This window comes from Muscardinus avellanarius, assembly GCF_963383645.1.
Source record: "Muscardinus avellanarius genome assembly, chromosome: 11".
NCBI lineage: Eukaryota > Metazoa > Chordata > Mammalia > Rodentia > Gliridae > Muscardinus > Muscardinus avellanarius.
In genome coordinates this window covers 21,037,429-21,063,678 of record NC_137797.1, presented here as the reverse complement: position 1 = coordinate 21,063,678, position 26,250 = coordinate 21,037,429, and the positions used below count along the sequence as shown (strand labels likewise).

General features: G+C 45.0%; 1 protein-coding gene across 4 annotated transcripts in view; it reads right to left on the bottom strand.

The window, feature by feature from the left end:
- The window catches only part of GNPTAB (N-acetylglucosamine-1-phosphate transferase subunits alpha and beta), a gene marked incomplete at both ends in the record, with an annotated part of 80,787 nt that extends 54,998 nt beyond the window's left edge, over positions 1-25,789 (bottom strand). For 3 of the 4 annotated variants that reach the window (XM_080706656.1, XM_080706657.1, XM_080706659.1), the window contains one exon: positions 25,673-25,789. In XM_080706656.1, the coding sequence (XP_080562782.1) occupies positions 25,673-25,789 (117 nt within the window). The remainder of the gene's footprint in view (positions 1-25,672) is intronic. The other variant, XM_080706658.1, reaches the window with a different exon arrangement.
- Positions 25,790-26,250: the final 461 nt, after the last annotated feature.

The following is a 26,250-nucleotide window of genomic DNA, read 5'->3' as shown; positions in this document are numbered from 1 at the left end:
CCATTCCATATTCTCCAGCCCAACCAACCTAAATACGCCCTTCTCAGTCTCTCAGTAAGTTGTGTCTCTACCATCTGCTTGGCAATTAGTCACCCCCGAGACTGTGACATTTCTTCTCTTACTCTGTGTAGTTTTTGGTTGCTTATCTTTCTCCCATTTTAGCATCTTTTTGGATCAATCAAATTATAAGCTACCTGAGGGTAGAAAGCTGCTTAAAATGCCAGTTGTCATCCAATTCATACCCAGAAGAGTTCATTATAGACCATCTTCTTAATAAATACTATCTTTTTTGTGTGGGGGGGGGCGGTCTGGAGATGGAACCCAGGGGCATTTGACCTCCAAGCTACAGCTCCTGCCCTATTTTTTTTTTTATTCTTTGTTTTGAAACCAGGTCTCATTGAGTTGCAGAGGGCCTTACTACGTAGCTAAGGCTGTCCACGAACCGCGATCCTCAGGTCTCAGCCTCCCGAATGCTGAGATTATTGAGCCACCACGCCCGGCTCAATAAATACTCTCTTAATATCAAGATCATATTAAATTAACATGGAGTCCTGTAAGAGAAGACTGGATTTGGGAACGTAAGATACCCCATCCTTACAATTAGCAGCTTTGAATCCTTGGGCAATCCACAAGTATCCCTGCCTCAGTCGCTTCAACTATAAATGGTGTATAATATCTGTTGCATTGGTCTGCTGTACAACAGTGATTCTCACTTGAAATGATGCATAAAGAGCCAGGCATGGTGGCGCACATGTGTAACCCCAGAATTCGTTTTTTTTTTTTGTTGTTGTTGTTGTTGGTTTGTTTTGTTTTTTGGTGGCACTGGGGTTCGTGGAAGACCTTCTACCTCTGGGCACTCCCAGACCTATTTTGTATTTTTTTATTTGGAAACAGGGTCTCTTAAGCTAGAGAGGCTGGCTTTGAACCAGCGCGATCCTCCTGTCTCTGCCTCCCAAGCGCAGGGATTACAAGTGTGTGCCACCACGCCCGGCTAACCCCAGCATTTGTAAGGCTGAGACAGGAGAATCATGGATCGTGAGCAGCCTCAGCTATTTAGTGAGGCCCTCCACAACTTGGTGAGACCCTGTTTCAAAATAAAGAATAAAAAATAGGGCTGAGCCGGGCGTGGTAGCGCACACTTGTAATCCCAGCATTTGGGAGGCTGAGACCGGAGGATCTCTGTTCGCAGACAACCTCAGATACTTAGTAAGGCCCTCTGCAACTCAGTGAGACCCTGTTTCAAAAAATAAATAGAATAAAAAAATAGGGCTAGAAGTGTACCTTGGAGGTAGAATGCCCCTGGGTTCCATCCCCAGTACTGGAAAGAAAAAGAAAAAAAAGGCTGAGGGTGTAGCTTGGAGGTCGAATGTCCCTGGGTTCCATCCCCAGACCCACAAAAAGTAAAATAAAAAGGAATGCTGTCTAAAGGGCCTGAGGAGTGTGCCAGGCACACTAAAAGCCTTGAGTAAACAAGGCACAGCTTTCAGAACCATCATTACTATAATGGCAAGACATTTAAACCATTATAATAGTAGTTATGAAAATAAAGAATGTGTTTGTTGAGTCAGGCATGTGAGCACACAGCCATAATCCGAGCTACTCAGGAGGCTGAGGCAAGAGGATCACAAGTTTGGGGCCAGCCTGAGAAACATGGTGAAACTTTATCGCAAAATAAAAAAATCTCAAAAAGACTCTCCAGTTCCCTTTCACATCAGATCCAAACACTGGTCTCGGTGGTCATAAAAGGAGGAAAAGTACTCCTGAAGCTGGCCCCACAGCCTTGCAGTCTGCTATACGGCACTGGGCCAGTTCCAAACAGGATTGGATTCTCTGTACAAAGGGGCTGATCTGAGCACTAGAGGGAGGGTGAAGGTGAGCCTCTGGGCAGTTTAGTAATCACTGACAAATACTGTTTGGGGGAGGTACCTTATTTCTTCATAAAATATATTTTTTTAAGATCTATGTGACCAATAAAGCTCCCTCATCTGTGATTACTGTTCTTCAGAGCAGGGGAAGAGCATGGGAAGGAAGAGGCAGGGAAGACAAGCTCTGTAAACAGAAAGCTTTATGCTGATGTCTCATACCTGTAACAGTATGAATAGTAAAAGACTTTGGAAGAGTTAAAAAAATTTTTCAAAAAGTGCAGTGCAATGGTACAGTACTTTCCTAGCATGTGTGAGGCCCTGGGTTCAATTCCAATATTATTTAAAACATGTCAGGGAGATAGTTCTCGGTCACTGAATAACTGGTGTGTCAGCTTCAGTTAGTTGAATGGCTGCATTCATAAATGTGCATTTGACAAAGCTAACTCTGTGTAAATAAGAGTGAGAGAGGCAGCCTCCTCAAAGCTAAACAACACGGGCATGAGAGGGCCCAGGCCGCCGAGCTCCGCCTCACCAGGAGACTGGAGCTTCCCTCTGGAAAATAAGCCACTGCAGTGTCTGCCTCACAGTGAAACCTTTCTACAGTAATTCAGTGGGTGGGAGCGCCTGGCTTGATAGTGCTCAGTAAGTGTGTGCCCTTTCTCTGTTATCAAGAAGTTAAGACTGACTTTGGCTGCCATTTTGTAAAAACTGACCAACATTTGGTCTTAAATATCTTGATTTATTAAAATGGAAGCTCAGACGTGTGAAACATCTTAAACTAGTAGAACAAACTACCTTCAATGATTTCACAATTCTTTAATAGTAATAAAGAATTTGCATGGTACTTCAGTTTTATCAACAATCACCCTTGTAGCAGAGAAAAGTAGATTCTCTGAGGGAAATAGTTTAGAGAGGGGGTATGTGAAGGGAAACCTCTAAGTGGCAAGTAAGAGAGTTTTTGAGGGCCAGCATTATATTTGTAAAGCATCACATCAATTTTCTATTTTCTGCCTTTTTAAATTTTATTTTTGGCAGGGTAGGGATAGAACCTAGGGCCTTACACATGCTTGGGAAGTATGTATTTAAGGGAATATTAAGAACTGGGGCTGGAGCTCAGTGGTAGAGAGCATGCTTAGCATGTGTAAGGCCCTGGGTTTGACATGCAGGGGGGCTGGTATCAGTGCAAAGAAGGTAAGATTTACAACCAGAAAACATGAGTTGAAACCCAGTACTTATCAGTAGCATAAACCTACAGCACTTCTCTATTCTCAACTTCTCCTTTTGTAGAATGATGTATCTATTTCACATGATTATGATGAGTAAAATACTTATAAGCAAACTGTTCATATCTCTTAAAAATAGCATTCACAATGCTTTAGTATAATTCACTAAATATTATTATTTAAATATTTATCCAAGCTTTTATACAACTATACAGATATGAATCAAAGAACTAAAAGTCAAAGGCAAAATTATAAAGCTAATAGAAGATAAGACAAAACCTAAGTGACCCTGGATTTGACAATGATGTTCAGAGTTACAACACAAAAGCACAATCTATTAAAGAAAGTAATCAGTTGGACTTCATTACAATGAAAAACTTCTAGCCAGACATGGTGGTGCATGCCTGGGAACCCAATAGTTGGGAGGCTGAGAGGCAGATTGCAGGTTCATGGTCAGTTCAGCAACTCAGAGACTCAGCAATTTAGGAAGACCCTGTTTGAAAAAAAATTTTTAAAGGGCTGAGGTACAGCTCAGAAAGAGAATGTCCCTGGGTTCAATCCTAAGTACACAATAAATAAATTAATTAATTAAAAACTGCTCTGGGAAGCAGTTAAAAGTATGAAAGCATAAATCAACACTGAGAGAAAATACTTGTTAAGAATATTTGATAAAGAACTGATGTCTACAATATAGCCAGGTGTGGTGGCGCCCACTTGTAATCCCAGTACTTGGGAGGCTGAGACAGGAGGATTGAAGGTTCTATGCCAGAATCAGCTACTTAGTGAGGCCCTCCGCAACCTAGTGAGACCCTGTTTCAAAATAAAGAATAAAGATAGGGCTGGGTGGGGGGAGGGAGTGGCTCGGATGTGAAATGCTCCTGGGTTCATTCCCCAGTACCAAACACACACACACACACACACACACACACACACACACACACTAATGTCCACAATATGTAAGAAACTCTTAAAATTCAACAATAAGGAAATAACTCAATTTTAAAACAGGCAAAAAAATCTGAAGCCATCTCACCAAAGAAGACAAATAAGCATATAAAATGATGTTCAACATGACATGTCACTAAAGAATTACAAGTTAAAATGAGCTCCCACTACACACATAATGAAATGGCTAAAATCCAAAACACCGACACCTGGTAAAGATGTGAGCAACAGGAACGCTCCTTCACTGCTGGTGGAAATTCAGATGGAACGGCCGCTTTAGAAGATAGTTTGGCAGTGCCTTATAAGGCTGAACACGGCCCAGCAATCATGCTCCTAGGTATTTAAGCAATTCTGCTAAAAAATCTTACCTCCGCAAAACCTGCACACCAATGTTTGTAGCAGCTTTATGAATAATTGCTAAAAACTGGAAGCAAACAAGATGTCCACCAGTAGGTAAATGGATCATCAAATAGGTACGTGTATGCAATGGATTATTACTCAGTAATAAAAGCAAACAAGTTATTGAGCCATGAAAAGACATGGTGGGAAAATAAATATTACCAAGTCAAAAGAAATCAATCTGAAAAGGCTACATACTGTCTGATCCCAGCTCTATGGCATTCCAACAAAAGCACAGTAAAAAGGCTGGCCATCCTCCTTGTGGAGGGAGGACAGGCAGGCAGCGCAGGGCAAGGGCCTTTCCAGGACTGCGCAGCTATTCCGTATGATACAGTACGACAGATCCATGATGCTATGCTTTTGTTAAGACCCACAGAACTACTATAAAAATGGAAAGAAAACCAGGGGGGTGTGATAAGGCATGACCTTGAGGAAAAGACTGCCCTAGGCCAAATGGAAAGGAAGAGAGGGAAGGTGTGCCAGAGCCCAAGCCCACACACAAGGAAAGTCAAAGAGGATGGAAGGCTGGTGCCCCGCAGGCTGTGCACGACAGCCAGCGCACAGCAGCCAGGTCAGGAACAGGTTTACTGTGTTCTGGGAACAAAACCAAGGTGACTGCACTAGTTGTGGGCCCAAGGTCAGAAAGGTTTGCAAAGACCACCTGGTGTGTGTGTGTGTGTGTGTGTGTGTTTGTGTGTTTGTGTGTGTGCGTGTGTGGAAACTGAACCCAGGGACATTCTGCCTCTGAGCCACAGACTCATTTTTTGCTTGTGTTTTTTTGTGGGTCTGGGGGTGTGGGGGAACCCAGGGGCCTTCGACCTCCGAGCTACACCCCTACCCCCTGCCCTATTTTTTATTCTGTATTTTGAAACCCAGTCTCACTGAGTTGCAGAGGGTCATTTTTTTATTTGAAACAGGTTGTCACTAGGTGGCGGAGCGTCTCACCATGCCGCCGAGGCTGGTTGCGAATCTGCGATCCTCACGTCTCAGCCTTTCGAGTACTGGGATTACAAGCAAGTGCCACCACACCCGGCTCCCTACCTGATCTTCTGTAGCTTTGTCAAAGCTCTGAGAGAGGCGGGTCCACCAGTCCAAGGAGAAAGAGACACATCGGGAGTACAGCCAAGTGAGCCCAAACCTGACCTGCCCATCCCAGAGGACGTGCGTGTGTGTGTGTGTGTGTGTGTGTGCGCGCGCGCGCGCGCGTGCGTGCGTGTGTAAGAGAGAGAGAGGAGAGAGACAGAGAGACAGAGACACGGGGGAGAGAGACAGACAGATACTGGGGACTGAACCCAGGGGTGCTCTACCACCAAGGTATATCTGTGTCCCTCTAGTAATTTTGAAGCAGGGTCTCACTAAGTTACTATACGCCTGCCTCAAACCTGCAAGCCTGTCTCAGCCTACTAAGCACTGGGATTACAGGCATGTCCACTATGCCCAGGTAAATAATTGCCATCATGAATCAGCAACATTTTTCTGAAAAGGGCAAAGCAGCAAGTAACTTAAGACTTTAGAGCTATACTGTTTCTGTCTCAATGAGTCAATTCTGCCACTGTGCTAAATACAAAGCAGCTATGGGCGTAACACTCAAACAAATGGGCATGGCTTAGTTTATGGACACTCATATTTGAATTTTATGTAATTTTTATTTTGTTGTGAGTAGTCTTCTTTAAACTTAAAAAATTCGCCGGGCGTGGTGGCGCACACTTGTAATCCCAGCGTTTGAGAGGCTGAGACCTGAGGATCGCAGTTCGTGGACAGCCTCAGCTACTTAGTGAGGCCCTCTGCAACTCAGTGAGACCCGGTTTCAAAATAAAGAATAAAAAAAATTGGGCAGGGGGTGTAGCTCAGAGGTCAAATGCCCCTGAGTTCCATCTCCAAACCCACACACACACAAAAAAAAAAAACCCTTAAAAACTTAAATGTAGAAACATTCTTAAATAACAAGCCATACAAAACAGGTGTAGTTTATGGCTCTCGCTTTAAGCAAGCAAATTTGAAGGTAGTTTGTTAGGGACTATTTTGTACAAATGGTGACATGATACACAGTGGTTACACAATCCAGGTTGCTCAGAAGAGGGCAGGCCAAACCAGCTGTGGTGGCATATATCTGCAATCCCAGCACATGGGAGACTGAGATAGGAGGATCACAGGTTCAAGGCTAGCCTCAGTAATTTAGCAAGACCCTGTTTCAAAACAAAAAATAATGGATGAAGCTCAGAGGTAGAATACCCCTGGGTTCAGGTTCAGTTTCCAATCAATCAATCTCTCTCTCTCTCTCTCTCTCTCTCTCTCTCTCACACACACACACACACACACAGAGTGGGCAGGTCAGCACATTTCACACTTTATACATAGACTACTAGAAAGAGTCTGAAATTTTCTACTATGTGCAATGGGCACACCATAATTGGACTCACATTTGTGTGTGCGTGTGTGCGTGCGTGTGTGTGTGTGTGTGTGTGTGTGTGTGTGTGGTATCGGAGATGCAACCCGGGGCATTCTACCTCTGAGCGACACCTTGAGCCCTATTTTTTATTCTTTATTTTGAAACAGGGTCTCACTGAGTTACAAAGGGTCTCACTAAGTAGCTGAGGCCACAAACCGTGATCCTCCTGTCTCAGCCTCCTGAATGCTGGGATTACAAGCGTGTGCCACCATGCCTGGCTTGGACTCACATTTTTAAAGATGTATTCTGGTTGTACCGTGGAGAACAGAATAGAATGGAGCAAGCGTGGTGAGAGCTGACAGTGACTGCCAGTTCTCTTCCACCTGCAATTCACCTTCCACATTACTCCTAGAGCAACTGCTCTAAGCACGGATTTGATATTATTCCCTTTGATGGTTCTATTTTCTTCAGGATGAAGCCAAATTCCTTAGCACCATCCAATATGCTAGTCCTAACCTGGCCCCTACCTGCCTCTCCAGCTTCAATCCCTTCCCACCTCTGAAGTGCTGCAGCTCACCAGGCGCGGTGGGCCAGGCCTGTAACCCTAGTACTTGGGAGGCTGAGACAGGAGGATCACAGGTTCAAGGACAGTCTCAGCATGCAGTGAGACTCTCTTCAACCTAGTAAGACTCTGAAATAAAAATAAAATAGGACTGGGGGTACAGCTCAGAAGTAGAATGTCCCTGGATTCAATCCTTAGTGCCACAAACAAACAAAAAAAGCAAAGTGCTGCAGCTCTTCAGAACTACTTTTGCTCCAGGTAATAATGCCTCTCATCCACACCTTTACACCTACATTATCATTCACTTTAAAGGGGGAAAGGAAGGTTTCCCTTTCTTCCCCTAGCCACTGCTTCCACACCAAGTACAGATGTCACCCTATCGAGGAAGCCTGCCTGGCGCCCACGCCTATCTCTTCAACTTCATTTACCATAGTGTGTGTGTGTGTGTGGGGGGGTACTGGGGGTGGAACCCAGGGCCTTTCTACCTCTGGGCTACACTCCCAGACCTATTTTATATTTTATTTGGAAACAGGGTCTCACTAAGTTGCTGCTGAGAGCCTCACTAATTAGTTGAGGCTGGCTTTGAACCTGTGCCATCCTCCTGTCTCAGCCTCCCAAGTGTGGTGATTACAAGCGTGCGCCACCCATAATTTTTTAAATTAGCATCATTATGTAATCCCGGTTGTTACTGTAGCTGCTGCAGGCATGTAGAGCCCATTCTTAAGACACTAAATGCTCTTCAAATTCCTCGTGTCCAGGACAGAACGATCTTCCAGGCTGCGTGCCAGTGAAACCAGAGATTGCTGACACCCATTTCAATGAGTAACGGTGCCATCCAGAAAGGGAGAAGGTCATGTCATACTCGACTGCAGCTTCCAGAAGCTTTGAAAAAGGATGCTTTGGGGACTCAGCCTGCCCTGGGACTTTGATGTTGCACGTGTGCTCTGTATTTGGTAATGGTGTTAATCACCCACCCAGTGAAGGATATCACAGATTCAGGCTGTGGTTGCTTGGTCACCGGCAGTGCTATTCCATATTGAAACAATATCTTCCAGGAAGTGGACAGAGGCCACAGATCTCCTCCCCAACCAAGAAATGTTCCCCAAATGGCTAGGATGAGAGTCTCCCAGCTACGGAAGGCAACCCTTCTGCAGCAAATAATTTACTTGTCATCGCGTTTATTGGCATCATCCTCCCCCATGGGTTTCATTACTTCTTTGAAGAAAAGGAAGTAACTGTGCCTGTCAGGTCCCCAGGACATAGCCGGTGACTATGAAGCCTCCTCTGCTCCTCGGAGGCAAAGATGTCAACCTGTGATAATCTACTCACTGTTCCTTGAGCTCCTGGAACAGCCCGGGGCCTCTGGAGCCTCAGAAAGTGTCTGTGCCTTAGGGGATGCTCCGCTGAAGAGCAGCCTGTCTCACTGCTGCTCGGACTCTAGTCTCCATTTGCCCTTTTCCATTTTCCTTCGACCCATCTTTCTCTGTGCTGGTTTTATCATTTTGATAACAGTCCCTGCTGTTATCACTCAAGGTGTTGAACTTGTTCATCTTCTTATTTCACTGCTGTTGTCCCCAATGCATTTTCATTCTATTCGTTTCTCCATTTCCCTGTCTGAATTATGAGTTCCTCAAAAGCAGATACCAACTTTTCAATCTCCTGTCTCTGGTAAACAGCAGAGAACCTGGCCCAGAGAAAACACCTCCATAAATCTCTGTTGCATGAAGAAATCCTGAAATTTTGGAAAGTCTTATCAATTTGAAGTTAATGGGAAAAAGAAAAAAGGTTAATGGAAAACGGTCATGAAGAAAAAAAGGTTTACGGAGGGGAAAGGACAAACCAAATCCTAAAAGGGGAAACAATTTTAGGAAGTAATTTGAAAGTGGGCCTAAGGCTTTTAATCTAATCATAAGATGCATTTCATTCTGTAACTTTTCTGAAAGATAATTTTTTCCTGCTTAATTTAGTGCATGTATGAATCATATACATGCTGACTAATCACCTGCTAAAGATACTGCAACTGGATCACAAGATGGGAACAAATTGTTTCAAGATTGGAGAAATTTAAAAAGACATAATATAATATATGCCATTCATTACACTGGTTTGTCGCATTTTAGAAAAAACTATAGAGGAAGTCTGCATAGTAATTTTTTGTGGTGGTGGAGATTGAACACAGAGGCAAATGCATCTTCAAGCTACACCCCCAGTCCAATTTTATTATTCATTTTTAATTTTTTTTATTGGTGCATTGTAGTCATACATCTTAATGGGATAAAAGTCTTGTGTAGACATACATGCTCACATCACCCAATTAGCCCTTCCCTAATCCTCACGCCATTCCCTCCCCATCCCTCCTTCCCATGCTTGGCTTAGTGATTGACTTTGATATGTTTGTTCAAGTACATCATGTGCTTTAGAGAATGTCCCTCTTCCCCCTCCCATCTCCTCATTAGGTCACTTATTTGCTCCTCTATAGGCTCTCCTTCTTCATCTAGAGTTCCTTCTGTTACCCATTTCTCCTTAGCTTTCGCATATTAGGGGAAGCATCCAATTTCTTTTTTGTGACTAATCTCATTTAGCATAATGTCCTCCAATTCCATTTCCCTGTAAATGATGTAATTGTGTTTTTCTTTATGGCTGAGTATAATTCCATTGTGTACATATCCCACAGTTTTGTGATCCATTCATCTGTTGATGGACATCTTGGCTAGTTCCATAGTTTGTCAATACACATGCATTAGTCTGGTAGTTTGGTTTCCTTTCTTATGGGTAGATGCCCAGAAGTGGTATTGCTGGACCAAATGGTAGATTTGTTCCCATTCTTCTGAAGATTCTCCATATTGTTTTCCAAAGTGATTGCACTAATTTGCAATTCCACTAACAGTGTTTTATGTGGTACTGGGGGTGGAACCCAGAGGCTTTCTACCTCCGGGCTATACTCCCAGATCTTTTTTTTTTTGTATTTTATTTGGAAACAGGGTCTCACTAAGTTGCTGAAAGCCTCACTAAGTAGCTGAGGCTGGCTTCGAACCCGTACGATCCTCCTGTCTCAGCCTCCCAAGCGCGGGAATTACAAGCGTGCGCCACCACGCCCAGCCCCACTAACAGTGTTTTAGAGTTGCTACTTCACATCCTTGCTAGCATTTGTTGTTGTTTGTGTTTTGAATGAGTGCCATTCTAGTTGGGGTTAGATGAAATAAGTGTAGTTTTGATTTGCATCTCTCTGATTGCTAATGATGTTGAGCATTTTTTCATGCATTTATTGGCCATCTGAATTTCTTCGTGAAGTGTCTATTTAATTCACTTGCCCATTTTTTTAATTGGGTTTTTTGTTTTCTTAATGCTGAGTTTCTTGAGTTCTCTGTATAGTCTAGATATTAGTCCTCTATCGAAAGAGTAAGTGGCAAAAATCTCCCATTCTGTTGGCTCTCGATTGAGGTTCTTAACAGTTTCTTTTGCTGTACAGAAGCTCTTCAGTTTCATGCAATCCCACGTATTGATTCGCCTTTTAGTTTCTTGTGCCTTTGGGGTCTTGTTGAGAATGTGTTTATCTGTGCCTATGTGTTGCAGTGTTGGACCTATGCCCTCTTCAAGGAGCCTCAAGGTCTCTGGTCTAATTTCTAAGTCTTTGATCCATCTTGAATTGGCTCTTGTGCAGGATGAGAAAGTGGGATTAATTTCCAGTTTTCTGCATATTGTTAACCAGTTTTGCCAACATCATTTGTTGAACAGACTATCTTTCTTCCAGTGTATGTTTTTGGCCCCTTTGTCAAAAATCAATTGGCTCTAAGTGTGTGGATTTGTTTCTGAGTCCTCTATTCTGCTCCATTGATCTATGTTTTTGTGCTTTATTTCTTATTTAAAAACAGGGTCTCACTACGTTGATGAGGGTCTGTCTCACTACTTGCTGAGGCTATTTTTGCACCTGCAATCCCCCTGTCTCGGCCTCCCAAATACTGGGATTACAGGTGTGAACCACCATGCCTGGCCTGCATAGTAATTATAAAGTACCAGCTGTATTAAATTAATAAAGCACTTGCCCCCTCTACTATCACACCACCATAAAGCACAATGACTACTGTGAGACTGTGTTGTTTTTGCTGTCTCTAAAGAAGGATTAATAAACTGGCATCAGTCCAGAGGACGGGTCTCCTGGGCATCATGGCCAGGAAAATAATCCCGAGATGGGACATATGGCACTTAATTAGCATTTACCCAGCATCTTCCACCAGGCACTTTTCACAGGCCTTTGTACACATTAGACACCTCATTTAAGCCACCTTTCTGAACTAGGCTAAATCACAACCAGTGAACAAAAACAAATTCTGATGCCCTTAAGGATTCACTGAGCACCTAGTTAGGGTCTGGAAAAGCACGTGATATGTTCTTTCTTGCTCACTTTTGTATCTCAGGATGTTTGTAGAGAACCTGGTGCCATGGTTTGGATATAGAATATCCCTTGGAGACCTCAGGTATTGGCAAAAATGTTAAAAGGTGAGATAATTGAATCATTCTAATCTCATCAGTGGATTCTAATCTCGTCAGTGGGGAAATCCAATGATGGATGAATGGATTTATTGGGTGGTAACATAGGCAGGTAGAGTTTGGCTAGAGTAGGTAGGTCATTAAGAATCATGGGGACTATGCATATGTCAAAGAGTCCCCTTCCCTGTCTCTGTTTCTCACCAGCTGAGCTCCACAGATGTGACTGGCCTAACATGAACTGAAACCTCCGGAACTGTGAGCAAATAAATCTTCTACCATGCCTAGCTGAGATAGAAGGACCGCAGGTCCACGGCCAACCTCACCTGTTTAGTGGGGCCTTCTGCACATTTGAGAGATCCTGTCTAAAAAATAAAGAACAAATAGGAGTGGGGGTATAGCTCAGAGGCAGAATGCCCCTGGGTTCCATCCTCTGTACCGCAATAAATAAGTAAATAAATAAATAAATAAAATTGAGCTGGGCATGGTGGTGCACTCTTGTAATACCCAATACTTGGGAAGCTGAGACAGGAGGATCACATGCTCAAGGACAGCCTCAGCAAGCAGTAAGACTGGCATCACAGCAAGACCCTGTTTCCAACTTTAAAACAAATATATTTTAAAAATATATATTTTAGCCGGGCGTGGTGGCGCATGCTTGTAATCCCCGCGCTTGGGAGGCAGAGACAGGAGGATCGCGCAGGTTCGAAGCCAGCTGCGCGCTGGCTTAGGAGACCCTGTTTCCAAAATGAAAATGTAAAAATAGGTATGGGAGTGTAGCCCGGAGGTAGAAGGGCTTCCAGGAACCCCAGTACCACAAAAAAATAAAAATAAAAAATAAAAAAAATAAAAATAAAAAATATATATTTTAGTCTCTGGGCCAAAAATGAAACTCAGAGGTAGAATGCCCCTATGTTCAGTCCCCAGTAAAATAATAATAATAATAATAGTTATTATTTTTTATTTTAAAAAAAATCTTCCGCCGGGTGTGATGGCGCACGCTTGTAATCCCTGTGCTTGGGAGGCGGAGACAGGAGGATCGCACAGGTTCGAAGCCAGCCGTACTTGCTTAAGATACCCTGTTTCCACATTAAAATAAAAAAGTATAAAATAAGTCTGGGAGTCTAGCCCGGAGGTAAAAGGGCTTCCAGGAACCCCAGTAACACCTCCCCCCCCAAAAAATCGTCCTTTTTCTAAGTGTGGTTGTCAGGTATTTTAGGCCACAGCAATGAGAATGAAAACATACAGGCTAGATGTCTAGCCTCCTAAAAGTCTCAGATCTATTCCTTTTTTTTTTTTTTTTTTTTGCGGGTCTGGGGATGGAACCCTGGGGGGCTTTCAACTTCTGAGTAACATCCCTAGCCCTATGTTTTTTATTTCTTATTTTGAAACAGGGTCTCACTGAGTTACAAAGGGCCTCACTAAGTAGCTGAGGCTGTCCGGGAACCGCAATCCTCTAGTCTCAGCCTCCCAAATGCTAGGATTACAAGTGTGTGCCACCACGCCCGGCTGATCCACTTCACACTTCACTTTCAATGACCTTCCACCAGCCTGGTTCAAGGCTCCTGTAGACTACACCACAGTCATGCTCATTCCCACTAACCCAGGATTTCTCAGTTTGTACGTGGCTGATATTCCCAGGCGGCTGATGTTTTGTTGTGAGGGCTGTCCTGTGTATCAGAAAATATTTAGCAGTATTTCTGGCCCCTACCCACTAGATGCCAGTACAATATAACCTTTAATAGCACCCCACTGTTCTCAGGACAAACACCAGAGCCCTAAACATCTTATCTACCAGGTGCTAGAAAAGGGCACCGCAATTGCTCCTGCTTTCCACCTCCCGCACAAGGGCCTTTGTTACCTTCTGGGACATACCCCAACTTCAAGGCCTTCACACCGTTTCCTGGCAGAGAGAGAGCAGGGTGTCTCACTTTAGCACCACTGACACTTCAGGCTGGACAATTCTTGCTGTGTGTGCTGCGGGGGTGGGGGGCTGTCCTGTGCATTAGCAGAATCCCTGGCTTCTACCCACTAAGGCCAGTAACACCAACCCCATCCCATGCTCAACTGTGACAATCAAAACCAGCTCCAGACATTGTGAAATGTGCCTGGGGGGAAAATCACCGCCAGCTGAGAAGACTGCCCCCGGCAGACCTGCCCTCCGGTCCTTTGCCTCAGTAATTCCTACCCTGGAGACTTGAGTTCACACAGCATCGAACCTGACTCTGCCACAGGACAAGACTGTTCTCTACAGCTGGACGCTCCCACCACACCCTCTACTTCACTGTACTCACAAATGTGATTTGTGATGTAGCATTTAATCTAAACAACCAGAATATAAGCTCCTTGGCAGCAGGAACCATGTCAGTTCCTGTCTGTTCAGGGCTCAATGTTTACTCACCGAAAGAAAGAGCCAGGCACTCTCCTGAGGCCCGGGAGACTTGAAAGAAAGGGAGATTCTATGTTGGTTCAGGAAGTCGAGTACAGAAACAGCAAATAAGTTTCATCTCCTGGGAAAACTCAGTTACCTGGCATTTGCACTGAGAAGCAAGCTGTGCATGTATGTACAAAGTTTCTTCTGAGGCTTCTAAATATAAGATACTACATTCCAAAATGAAGTGCTGGACCAAGATGCAGTTTCCTAAGGAGTGGTGGAAACCCCATCCAAATTATGGCAGAAGAGACCAAGGCCAGAGGCTTTTCAGAATCCACTGGCATTTGGCTATTGCTGCTCCACCTCATCCAAGGACAGAGGTGGACATTTTCCCCTCAACCTCAAGCCCAGGGAAAGGGCTCAACAGGTTCACCAAAGGAGCTCTCTGTGTTGGGTGTCCGAGGAGTTGTTGGGAACCGTGCCTGCTTCAACCTGAGGAATATAAAGGGCTCCCTGGCTAACTGCTCTGAGGCAGACGAGAGCAGATGTTACAACATGGAATCAGCCCATACTCCCGAGGTGGAGTAAAGAATGGTGTCCTGTGTACTAGACGTGGGCCACACACAGACAGAACCAGCAGGTCCCCCGAGATCAGGCCCAGGGACTCTGGGAGGGAGAGAAAGGCTGAGGAGAAGCTCTGGTATCATCAGATCCCAGGAGCTATGGAAGGAAACGGCAACCAGTCTGAATTAAGAGGTGCCTGGTCTCCCATGGTAGTGCAAGTGCCAGCGTGGGCGGAGGGTGGTGTGGGAAGGAGGCCTTTTGAAAGCCACAGCAGAGAACAGGCTTTGACACCTGCACACCCCAGAGAGCTCCGTTTGTTCAAGGACGCTCCTGCCCTCATTCCTTTGCCTTTGGCCTGCTAGCCCTCAAAGGAGGGGTGAGTCACAGGTTACTGAGGAGAAAGAGCGGCGCTAGGAGGGCTCTCTCCTAATGCAATGCCCACGCCTGCCTCCTCAGCTGCAGGCTTTCTGCCGTGCAGGCCAGAGCCGGGGAAGCAAGAAGCTTCAACCTAAGCTCTAAGTTCTGTTGTGCCTTCAGACTGACCTCTCTAATGCTAAAGTGGCCGCGGAGCCGGGCGCCGTGGTACAGGCCTGTAATCCCAGTACTGGGGAGGCTGGGACAGGATCACAGGTTCATGACCAGCCTCAGCAACTTAGTGAGACCCTATTTCAACATAAAAATAAAAAGGACCTCACTAAGTTGCTGAGGCTGGATGTGAACCTGCGATCCTCCCTTCTCAGCCTCCCCACAACTTAGCAAGACCCTATTTCAAAATAAAATAGGGCTAGGGGTGTAGCTCAGAAGTAGAATGCCCCTGGGTTAAATCCCCAGTACCAGAAACTAAAAATAAATTAAAATAAAATAAAATAAAAAGGGTTGGCATAGCATAGAGGTTCAATATCATCCCAAATATCAATCAATAAATAAAGTGACCAAAGGAATTTTTATAACTTAGGAGTGACAGATGTCTCAGGCCTACCAATTACTCCACAGGACAGTCACAGTCAAACTGTCTACCTAGTGAGCCGCTTACCCAGTCTTCTTCCTTAGATGAATCTGAGCCCCGCATGACACAATTGTTCAGGGGTTCCTTTGGGAATGGCTCTATGAAAGGATTGCGGAGACCTTGGGCAATTTCTGCTTCTATCTTCTGAAGAAGCTGGAGGAACCCCAAACATTATAGAAATTATTCTAAAAAAATGCCGGGCATGGTGGTGCACGCTTGTAATCCCCACGCTTGGGAGGCAGAGACAGGAGGATTGCGCAGGTTCGAAGCCAGCCGCCCTGGCTTAAGAGACCCTGTTTCCAAATAAAAATATACAATGGGTCTAGGAGTGTAGCCCGGAGGTAGAAGGGTTTCCAGGAACCCCAGTACCATCAATCAATCAATCAATCAATCAATAAGCAAGCCTGGGTTCAGGAAGGAAAAGTACCACCATGGGCATGTGCTGTCACAGGAAGGTGGAGGGGTGGGTAAGTATGTGGGCGGATTTGTAAATCCCAGCTTTTCCGACTGAGAAGCACTGGTGGGTGGGGAAGGAAAATGGGGAGGGTGATCTTGCTGAAAAATGAGGGGACAGAAAGGCCAGGTTAAGTTTTCCTTTCCCAATATGCTGAAATTCCCTAACAAAATGAACAATATTTAGACCTCAAGAGTAAGTCGAGCCAAATGCAAGAATCAAATCACCATATTAAATTATATACTGGAGCTGGGCGGGGTGGCACACGCTAGTAATCCCAGCATTCGGGAGGCAGAGACTGGAGTACTGAGGTTTGCAGCCAGCCTCAGCTCCTTAGTGAGGCCCTATTTCAAATTAAAGAGTAAAAAATAGGGCTGGGGTTATAGCTCAGAGGTAGAATGGCTCTGGGTTCTATCCCTAGTAACACACACACACACACACACACACACACACACACACACACACACACTATATACTGGATCCCTACTGAAAGATTTATGAGGGTAAGCCTGAGCTGTGTTTAGCAAAGCGCTATATTAATATACCAGTATGGAGTCCGTGTTTCACAGACGAATTAACAAGATGTTAAAATAGAAATGACCCACTTTTCCATCTTCTACCACAAGGTAGAGAGCTAATATCTATTGTAGACATAATGTTAACGTTAAGGCCAGGGAAACGACATGGTTTGCAACTCAAGCTTTGTCTAAGACACCTGTTGTCCTGGCCTGTTCTTGGACAACAGCCTTGTGGCTATCCTCTGAGGAACCCCTCAACTCCTGTGGTGCAACTGTCGGACCCACCCAGTCCCCTAGCTCTGGAGATTGTCCAGGTGTTGACAAGGATATGCCAAGGGCACTCGCTTCCTGGGCTTGGCAGATGACTCTAGGTCTAGCTGGCACTAAGGATAAAAGGGAACTGTCCTTTGTCTGTAGCTACTAATTCTAATTCTGCCTCCTGGCAAAATTAGAAGCTGGAATTGGGAGCAACAGGCTTTGCATGAGAAGTAAACCAAAGCAGAATTGGAGAAGACACAAAAAAGATCTGACATTTAAGCACTTTCAACCCAACCCTGCCAGAGATTCACCCTATAACCTTCAACTACACCCTATAACCTTCAACTATACACTTAATAAGATACATTATCTCACAAGCCATGTCTGAGCTGGGGCTGCCACTTTCAACCTAGTGTTGTTAATTCTAGCAGCGCACAAAACAAAACAAACATTTTTTATTATTTTATTTTAATTTTTTTGTAGTACTGGGGATGGAACCCAGGGGCATTCTACCTCCAACCTAATCCATCATCCTATTTTTTATTCTTTATTTTGAAACAGGGTCTCACTGAGTTACAAAGGGCCTAAGTAGCTGAGGCTGTCTGAGAACCATGATCCTCCTGTCTTAGCCTCCCAAATGCTGAGATTACAAGCATGAGCCACCATGCTCAGCTTTTATTTTATTTTGAAGCAGGGTCTCATCAAATTGTTGAGGCTGGCTCAAACCTGTGATCCTACTGTCTCAGCCTTCTAAGTGCTAGGATTATAGGCATGTGCTACTACACCCAGCACCCACAAACTTTTCTGATGTTATCAAACTTAGACTCAAATTACTCCTAAGTATTCGTACTGCCTTAGATAGTCTTCCCTCCTTTTTAGATTCCTACTCCTCTATGAAGCCTCCCTAAAGCTTGTGCCTCCTTGTAATTTTTTTTTAATGGTACTGGGGATGGAACCCAGGGGCATTCCACCATCTGAGCTATATCTCCAGCCAGCCCTATTTTTTATTCTTTATTTTGAAACAGGGTCTCACTAAGTTGAGGAGAGCCTCACTAAATAGTTGAGGGTGGCTGCAAACTTGTGATCCTCCTGTCTCAGCCTCCCGAGTACTGGGATTACAAGCATGCACCCCCACCCCCACCCTTGTAATGTTTTCTGAACCTTCTCTAAAATGTTTCCATCCACAATGTTCTTCCTCTCTGCTTAGTTTTAAACAGTTACTCTATACCTATGCAGGCATTCCATTACTTCCTCGGTTGTATATTACACAGTCCTCACATATATGCCACTGGCCTCAACTAGGTAAGCAAAGACAAAGGCCTGAGCTTAACTCTTTGTATCTTTGACAGCACCTTCCACTGTAAGATGTACATCCAAACAGCATGCCTTCAGTTTTCAGAGACAGTTACCAGAACATAAATGACTTTGAGAACATGATAATGGGTAGGCTTTAATCAGACCTATCATGTCTGAACAATAAAAGGTAAACTACAGACACTCTGCATCCCGTTAGAAAATTTATCTTTACCAGACGATGGTTCCGATGGCCCCTGATCCTGAGGCTAGCTTGAACCTGTGCTATCTTCCGATCTCAGCCTCCCAAGCACTGGGATTACAAGTGTGCGCCGCCACGCCCAGCTTCCCTTCACCTCTTTACTTTCTTTGACCAAGAACACACTCAAGCCAGGTGTTGTGGCGCACACTTGTAATCCCAGTACCTGGGAGGCTGAGACAGGAGGATTGCAGGTTCACAGCCAGCCTCAGCTACTTAGTGAGGCCCTTTAAACTCAGTGAGACCCTGTTTCAAAAATTAAGAATAAAAATAGGACTGAGGATAAAGATCAGAGGAAGAATGCACCTGGGTTCCATCCCCAGTACTGCAAAACAACAATAATAAAAAATAAACTCACACTCAAAATATATGTTTAATGAGTAAACTAATCAAATACAAACATGATACCTAATTTCTTTCTTGAAATTGGACACTATGAGAAACTAGTCACCGAAGCTGAAGGTAACTCGAGCTGGATGCAGTTTTGATCCTTTTCCACTGAACAATACTAACTCATTAGTCCAGAATGGAGATGGAAAACAGGCAGGCAAAAAGGAGCAGAGGCCAAGGGAAAATTACTGTCCAGCTGGAGTAAATGCTATCTGAACCGACCTGACTTCCTGCAGTAAGGTAACATCTATCTATCTATCTATCTATCTATCTATCTATCTATCTATCTACCTACCTACCTACCTACCTATCTATCTACCTATCTATCCACCCACCTACCTACCTACCTACCAACCACCTATGGTACTGAGGGTGGAACCCAGGGGCTTTCTACCTCCAGGCTATACTCTCAGACCTATTTTATGCTTTATTTGGAAACAGAGTCTCACTATATAGCTGAGGTTGGCTTCGAACCTGTGTGAGCCTCCTGTCTCAGCCTCCCAAGTGCTGGGATTACAAGCGTGTACCACCAACACCCAGCATGTAAGGTAATTTCTAGATACTGGTTTCCAATACTTAGTTTGCATATATTTTATACACACACACACACACACACACACACACACACACACACACCCCTACAATCCTCTATTCACAATCCTAAATATCCTGAAAGTTCCAGACACCAACAATGACTCTGTACTTTATTTGGCAGCAGAACTTGACCCGACTTGAACTTGTTTTGTAGCCAAGCTTGACCTAAACTGGCATGAAGCTATTTATAGTCTGTGCTTTCCTCATGGAGTGTGAGTATCATAGATTTCACTGTGAAAAAAATGGACGTTTAGCCGGGCGTGGTGGAGCACACTTGTAATCCCCGCGCTTGGGAGGCGGAGACAGGAGGATCACGCAGGTTCGTAGCCAGCCTTGCTGGCTTAGGAGACCCTGTTTCCAAATAAAAATATAAAATAGGTCTGGGAGTGTAACCTGGAGGTAGAAGGGCTTCCAGGAACCCCACTACCACCAAAAAAAAAAAAAAAAAAAAAAGAAAAGAAAAATACTGATGTTTAATTATTAATGTTGAAGTTTCAGATCATTGCAGGCATATATATATATATATATATATTTCAATTAAATAATTATGACCCTGAAACAGCCTATCTCAAAATCATGTCTTAAAAATAGATACAGTGCCAAGTAAGACAAACTGAACTCAGGGCTTTGCATATATAGGCAAGTAAATGCTCTACTACTGAACTACATCCTCTGCCCTTTTTATTTTTTGAGAAAGGTCTCACTAAATTACCCAGGCTGGCCTTGAACTTAGGAGGCCACAGCTTCCTGAGTAGCTAGAATTACTAGCATTACATTACCATACCCAGCTAAAATCAGAAGTTTTTGAACTAAAAACGATCTTGTCAATTTAGTGCCCTCGTATGCAAATGAGGAAACTGGAGTCTCCTAGAGACCGTGTGACTTGCCCAAGTCACCTAGTGTACAGCAGATGTGCTCTCCCCTGATCCTCACCCCAAGGCAGGGCACCTCCGTGACCAGCCCCCATCCTGAGGACCACCCTGTAGACTGTCACCTCTAGACCCAGCTCTGCTTTTGTTTGATCAATATTCCCAAGGGCTCTTGTTTTTTGTTTGTTTTTGCAGTACAGGAGATGGAACCCAGGGGTATTCTACCTCCGAGCTACTCCTCCAGCCCTATTTTTTATTCTTTATTTTGAAACAGGGTCTCACTGAGTTGCAAAGGGCCTCACTAAGTAGCTGAAGCTGTCTGTGAACTGCGATCCTAAGCCTCCCAAATGCTGGGATTACAAACATGCGCCACTATGCCCGGCTCCGCTCTCCAGTTTTTTTATTTGTTTGTTTTTGTTTTTTTTTTATTTGGAAATAGGGTTTCACTAAATTGCCGAGAGCCTCACTAAGTAGCTGAGGCTGGCTTCAAACCTGTGTGATCCTCCTGTCTCAGCCTCCCCAGTGTGGGGATTACAAGCGTGTACCACCAGGCCCAGCTTCTCCAGTTTTTTAATACTTTTATCCCTCAATTACAAAATTTGAAACAAGTGTACAAATGGACTATCTTTCTCAAAATTTGAATGAGTGTTCAAATGGCTCATCAAAATGTAGCAACCCACACTTCTCATACCAAGAGGAGAAAAGAAGATAATGAATTCACAGTTGACAATAATCGTAGTCCTTCTACCTGCTACAATTAGTTATTAACAAGTTGGAGTATGATCAAAGTATTCAGTTTTAAGGGCATATTTCAAAATAAGGACTGAAGCCGGGCATGGTGGCACACGCTTGTAATCCCAGTTTAGTGAGGCTGAGACAGGAGGATCACAGGTTCTCATGAGGCCCTCTGAAACTTACTGAGACCCTGTTTCAAACAAAATAATAAAAAATAAGGTTGGTGATGTAGCTCAGAGGCAGAATGCCCCTGTGTTCAATCCCTGGTACTGCAAAGGAAAAAAAAAAGTATTGAAGGCATAAAATAGTCGGTGATGATTAATAATAATCATAACTAGTGGTGAGTAAAGTACCATTTAGTGAGGGTCTGTTATGTTCCATGAATTGTATGAGGTGCTTCACTTACAGGTTTTATTTAATCCTCACTGTCCACCTTGCAAAGAAGGTATTATTGGCTTCATTTTATTTATTTATTTTTATTTTTATTTTTTGTATTACTGAGGATTGAACCCAGGGCCATTCTACCTCTAAACTACCACCCCCAGCCTATTTTTTTTTTTTGGGGGGGGGGGTCTGGAGATGGAACCCAGGGGCATTCTACCTCCTTGCTACATCCTCTGGCCTATTTTTTTATTCTTTATTTTGAAACATGGTCTCACTGAGTTGCAGAGGGCCTCACTAAGTAGCTGAGGCTGTCCGCGAACCACAATCTTCCTGTCTCAGCCTCCCAAAGGCTGGGATTAAGTAGCCATTCTAAGATAAGGGAGAGTCAGGGCTGTGTGAGAAATGGTAAAGGGCTTGTGAGCACAACCTCTGAACCAGGTTGCTTGAGTCTGGGGCTCATCCCTATATGAATTAGCTGGATTCACTTGTGCAAATACCTCAGTTTTGTCACTTCTTAAATGGGTAAAATAATAATACCCATCTCACAGAGGTGATGTTGTAAGGATGCCCAGCACCTGGTGAGGCCTAAGTAAATACTAGATATTATCACGATCATTACAAGGAGCAAGTATTCAAGCCCAGATCTGCCTAACCCTGCAGCCCCTCCTCTGCACTGTGCTGTGCAAGTTACCCACAGGCCAGCTGTCTCCACTTCCCGTGCCACCTGTTGACATTCTTTGCCTCCCATTTCTCCTGACTCCTCCAAACTTTAGGGTCTGTGGCCACTTCACAACTGGGAGAAATGTTTTTTTGGTAAATAAATGAAAAGGAAAAAGAAAGAAGGGCATAATAAGGGAAAAAAAAAAAACAAAACCTCTAACCTGTATATCTTTATGTCACCTTTGCACTGCATGGGAGTTGTTAAATAGCTGACTTAAAACAAATCAGGCCGGGCGTGGTGGCACATACTTGTAATCCCAGTACTTAGGAGGCTGAGACAGGAAGATGACAAGTTCCTGGCCAGCCTCAGCTACTTAGTGAGGCCCTCCCCGACTTAGAACCTGTTTCAAAATAGAGAATACTGGTCGGGCGTGGTGGCGCACTCTTGTAATCCCAGCATTCAAGAAGCTAAGACTGAAGGATTATGGTTCACCGAAAGCCTCAGCTACTTAGTGAAGTGCTCACAACTTAGTGGGACCCTGTTTCAAAATAAAGAATAAAAACTAGGGCTGGTGGTATAGCTCGGAGGTCGAATGGCCCTGGGTTCTATCCCCAGACCCCCCCCACACACACAAAAAGAATGAAAAATAGAGCTGGGGCCTGGGGGTGTAGCTTGGAGGTAGAATCCCCCTGAGTTCAATCCCTAGTACTGCAAAACAGAAGAAGAAGAAGAAGAAGAAGAAGAAGGAGGAGGAGGAGGAGGAGGAGGAGGAGGAGGAGGAGGAGGAGGAGGAGGAGGGAGGAGGAGAATCAGTGTCAAAAAATCATCCAAAAGCAGTAAGTCACTTAACTCTGCATAGATGCATTAAAAGGTTGAAACAAGAAGCAAAGAATACCAAGGACTATAATATAAAGTACATATTCAACACTTCCAAGTATGGGGCTTTTTCATCCTTACCTATAAGTCCAATTTCTTCTAGTCCCATGACCTACTAAAACTACATACCTGGAAACATACCATGTAATTCAGCCACACATCAAATACTTACATTTGCACAGTCTTGCAGTACCTGGCACTGCACTTGGCCAGAGTTAGAGTACTTAAGCAAACAGCACCTCCTCCTACGAAGCTTGCAATCCAAAACCGGTATAGACTTCAAGCAACATGTATATTGTAGCATTTCTAAAAGGCATCCTGTTAGCCGGGCATGGTGGCACACACTTGTAATCCCAGCACTTGGGAGGCTGAGACAGGAGGATTGCAAAGTTTTGAAGCCAGACTCAACAACTTAAGTGAGGCTCTTAGCAACTCAGTCAGATCCTGTTTCCAAATAAAGTATAAAATAGGTCTGGGAGTACAGCCCAGAGGTAGAAATGCCCCTGGGCTCCACCCCCAGTACCACAAAAGATAAATAAATAAAATAAAGAATAAAAAAATAAAAAATAGGGCAGGGGGGTATAGCTCAGAGGTGGAATGTCCCTGGGTTCCATCCCCAGACCTGAAAAAAAAAAGCATATCCTGTTAACATCAAAACTTTTTTTTTTTTTTTTTTTTCCTATGGGTCTGGGGATAGAACCCAGGGGCATTCAACCTCCAAGCTACACCACTTACCCTATTTTTTATTCTTTATTTTGAAACAGAGTCTCACTAAGTTGCAGAGGGCCTCACTAAGTAGCTGTGGCTGTCTAAGAACCACAATCCTCCAGTCTCAGCCTCCCAAATGCTGGAATTACAAGCATGTGCAGCCACGCCTGGCTACATTAAAACCTTCTGCAACCTCCTAATTAAAAAAAATAATAAAATTGCCAGGCATGGTGGCGCAGGCTTGTAATCCCTGCGCTTGGGAGACAGAAACAGGAGGATCGCGCAGGTTCGAAGCCAGCTGCGTGCACTGGCTTAGGAGACCCTGTTTCCAAATAAAAATGTAAAAATAGGTCTGGGAGTGTAGCCCAGAGGTAGAAGGGTTTCCAGGAACCCCAGTACCACCAAAAAGAAAAAAGAGAAAAAAAAAGAAATTAAACAAGGAGACTGGTTTTAAACCACTTGGCAATTTTTCTCCTTGTCCAAAAGCAGTGCTCTCTAAAATCACATAATATTCTAACACTGACCTGTTTATAGTCTCTGTACATTTATATTTTTGCTGCTTTTTATTGTGATTTATTTCTTTTGGGATTTTTTTGTTGTTGTTTTGGTACTGGGAATTGAAACCAGAGGCATTCTACCACTGAGCTACACCCCCAGCACTATTTATTTATTTATTTACTTATTTATTTATTTATTTATTTTGTGGTGCTGGGGATTAAACCCAGAGAATAGTCTACCTAGGAGCTATATCCCCAGCCTTTTTTATTTATTTTGAAAAAGGGTCTCACTAAGTTGATGAGGCTGGTCTTGAACTTGGGATCCTCTCGAACTTGGGTTCTCAGCCTCCCAAGTACTGGGATTACAAGTGCGGTACCATGCCGGGTTGTACCCTTTAAAATAAAGTGCACTATATTAAGGCTGATGGTGTGGGACAGTGCTAGGGGCTGCTTGCTCAGCATTCCAAATGCCCTAGGTTCTATCGATACTCCAGCACTTGAAACAAACAAATAAATAGAGGGGGGGGGAGAACATTGTATTCGACTGTCAGTGATTAAATAACTATCAAGTCTAAACCAAACACTTATTTCCACCCATAAAATGTTTAAAGTGTATGCCCAAGCGTCACAAAACCCATTGAACTTGGGTGTGCTGCCTCCCACACCTGTTGCATGGACCCTCTGAAGAGTTTACAGTCTAACCGAACTACTTTATTGCACCTTAATTAAAAGAAGATCAAGAAAAGCCAGGCCTGTGTGATTCAAATTATTAGCATATCCCATGACCCAAGGACCCGTGTCAACTCCCAAGAGATCAGGGGCCTGGAATCCAAGTTACTCAGCCCTCCCCACGTGACAGGGGCCCTCTCTCAGCCGGCCTCTGGATAAGAAGCTTTTGGAGCAGCCAGAGATCCTTCACGCCAGCGTGTGCACACCTACGGGGAGAGCCTCCACGTGCTGACACTCAGCTGACAGATCTGGGCCCTGCCAGTCTAAAATCATAGAGCGAAGGCGAAAAGGGGTACAATTAAAAATTTAAAAATCCCCTTTCACAATGACGTGGGGCCGGTACAATTTTCTTCCCCCCACTGCAAATTCCCACGCCAAAATACACGGGCCTCCGGAACAAAAGTTTCGAGAAGCAAGAAGAACTGGGATTAAGATAAAAGGTGTTTGGTCAGAGGTGACAGGATTAATAAAGTGGCAGCCGGGCAGAGGCGCGGGAGGAGGGGCGCGGAGCGGGGACTGCGGGGGTCCGGGCAGGGGAGGCCGGGCCGGGCGGGGGGCGGCGCGGACCCGGCGGGCGCCCCGGGCGGCAGGACGAGGATGCGGAGCCCGCGGCCCGGGCGGCGCCGCTCACTCACCTCCCCGAACTGGAAGGCGGAGACGATGGTGACCACGACGCCCACGAAGCAGACGTAGAGCCCATACCTGTGGGACAGGCAGGTATAGGTCTGTCTCTGCAGGAGCTTGAGCAGCATCCCCCCGCCCCGCTCAGCGAGCCGCCATCGGGGCCCGCGCCGCGCCCGCTCACAGCCTCCGGCCGCCGCACATCGCCGCCCGCGGACCGCCGCCCGCTCGGCTCGGCGCCGCGGCCGCCGCTTCCGGGAGCCCGGAGCCCACGCCCTCGGCGCGGCGGAGGCGGACCCGCGGCCCGCAAGGCGGCCGGCGCCGCCCGGGTCGGCCCGGAGAGAGGCGGCGGCGGCGGCGGCGTCTCCAGCGCCACCTGCAGGGCGGAGGGGGAAGGGCAGGCGCGCGCCCTCCCGTCTGCGCGTGCGCGGCGGGCTCTGCGGGCCGGGCTGGGATGCTCGAACCGGGTTGGACGGGCAAGCCAGGCGGGACCGGCCCCCGCATCCGAGCCGAACCCCCGATGATGCTGAGACGATGAATATTTTCCTGCAGAAGCTGTGTTTCGGGCTGGGATGTAGCTCAGTGGCAAAGC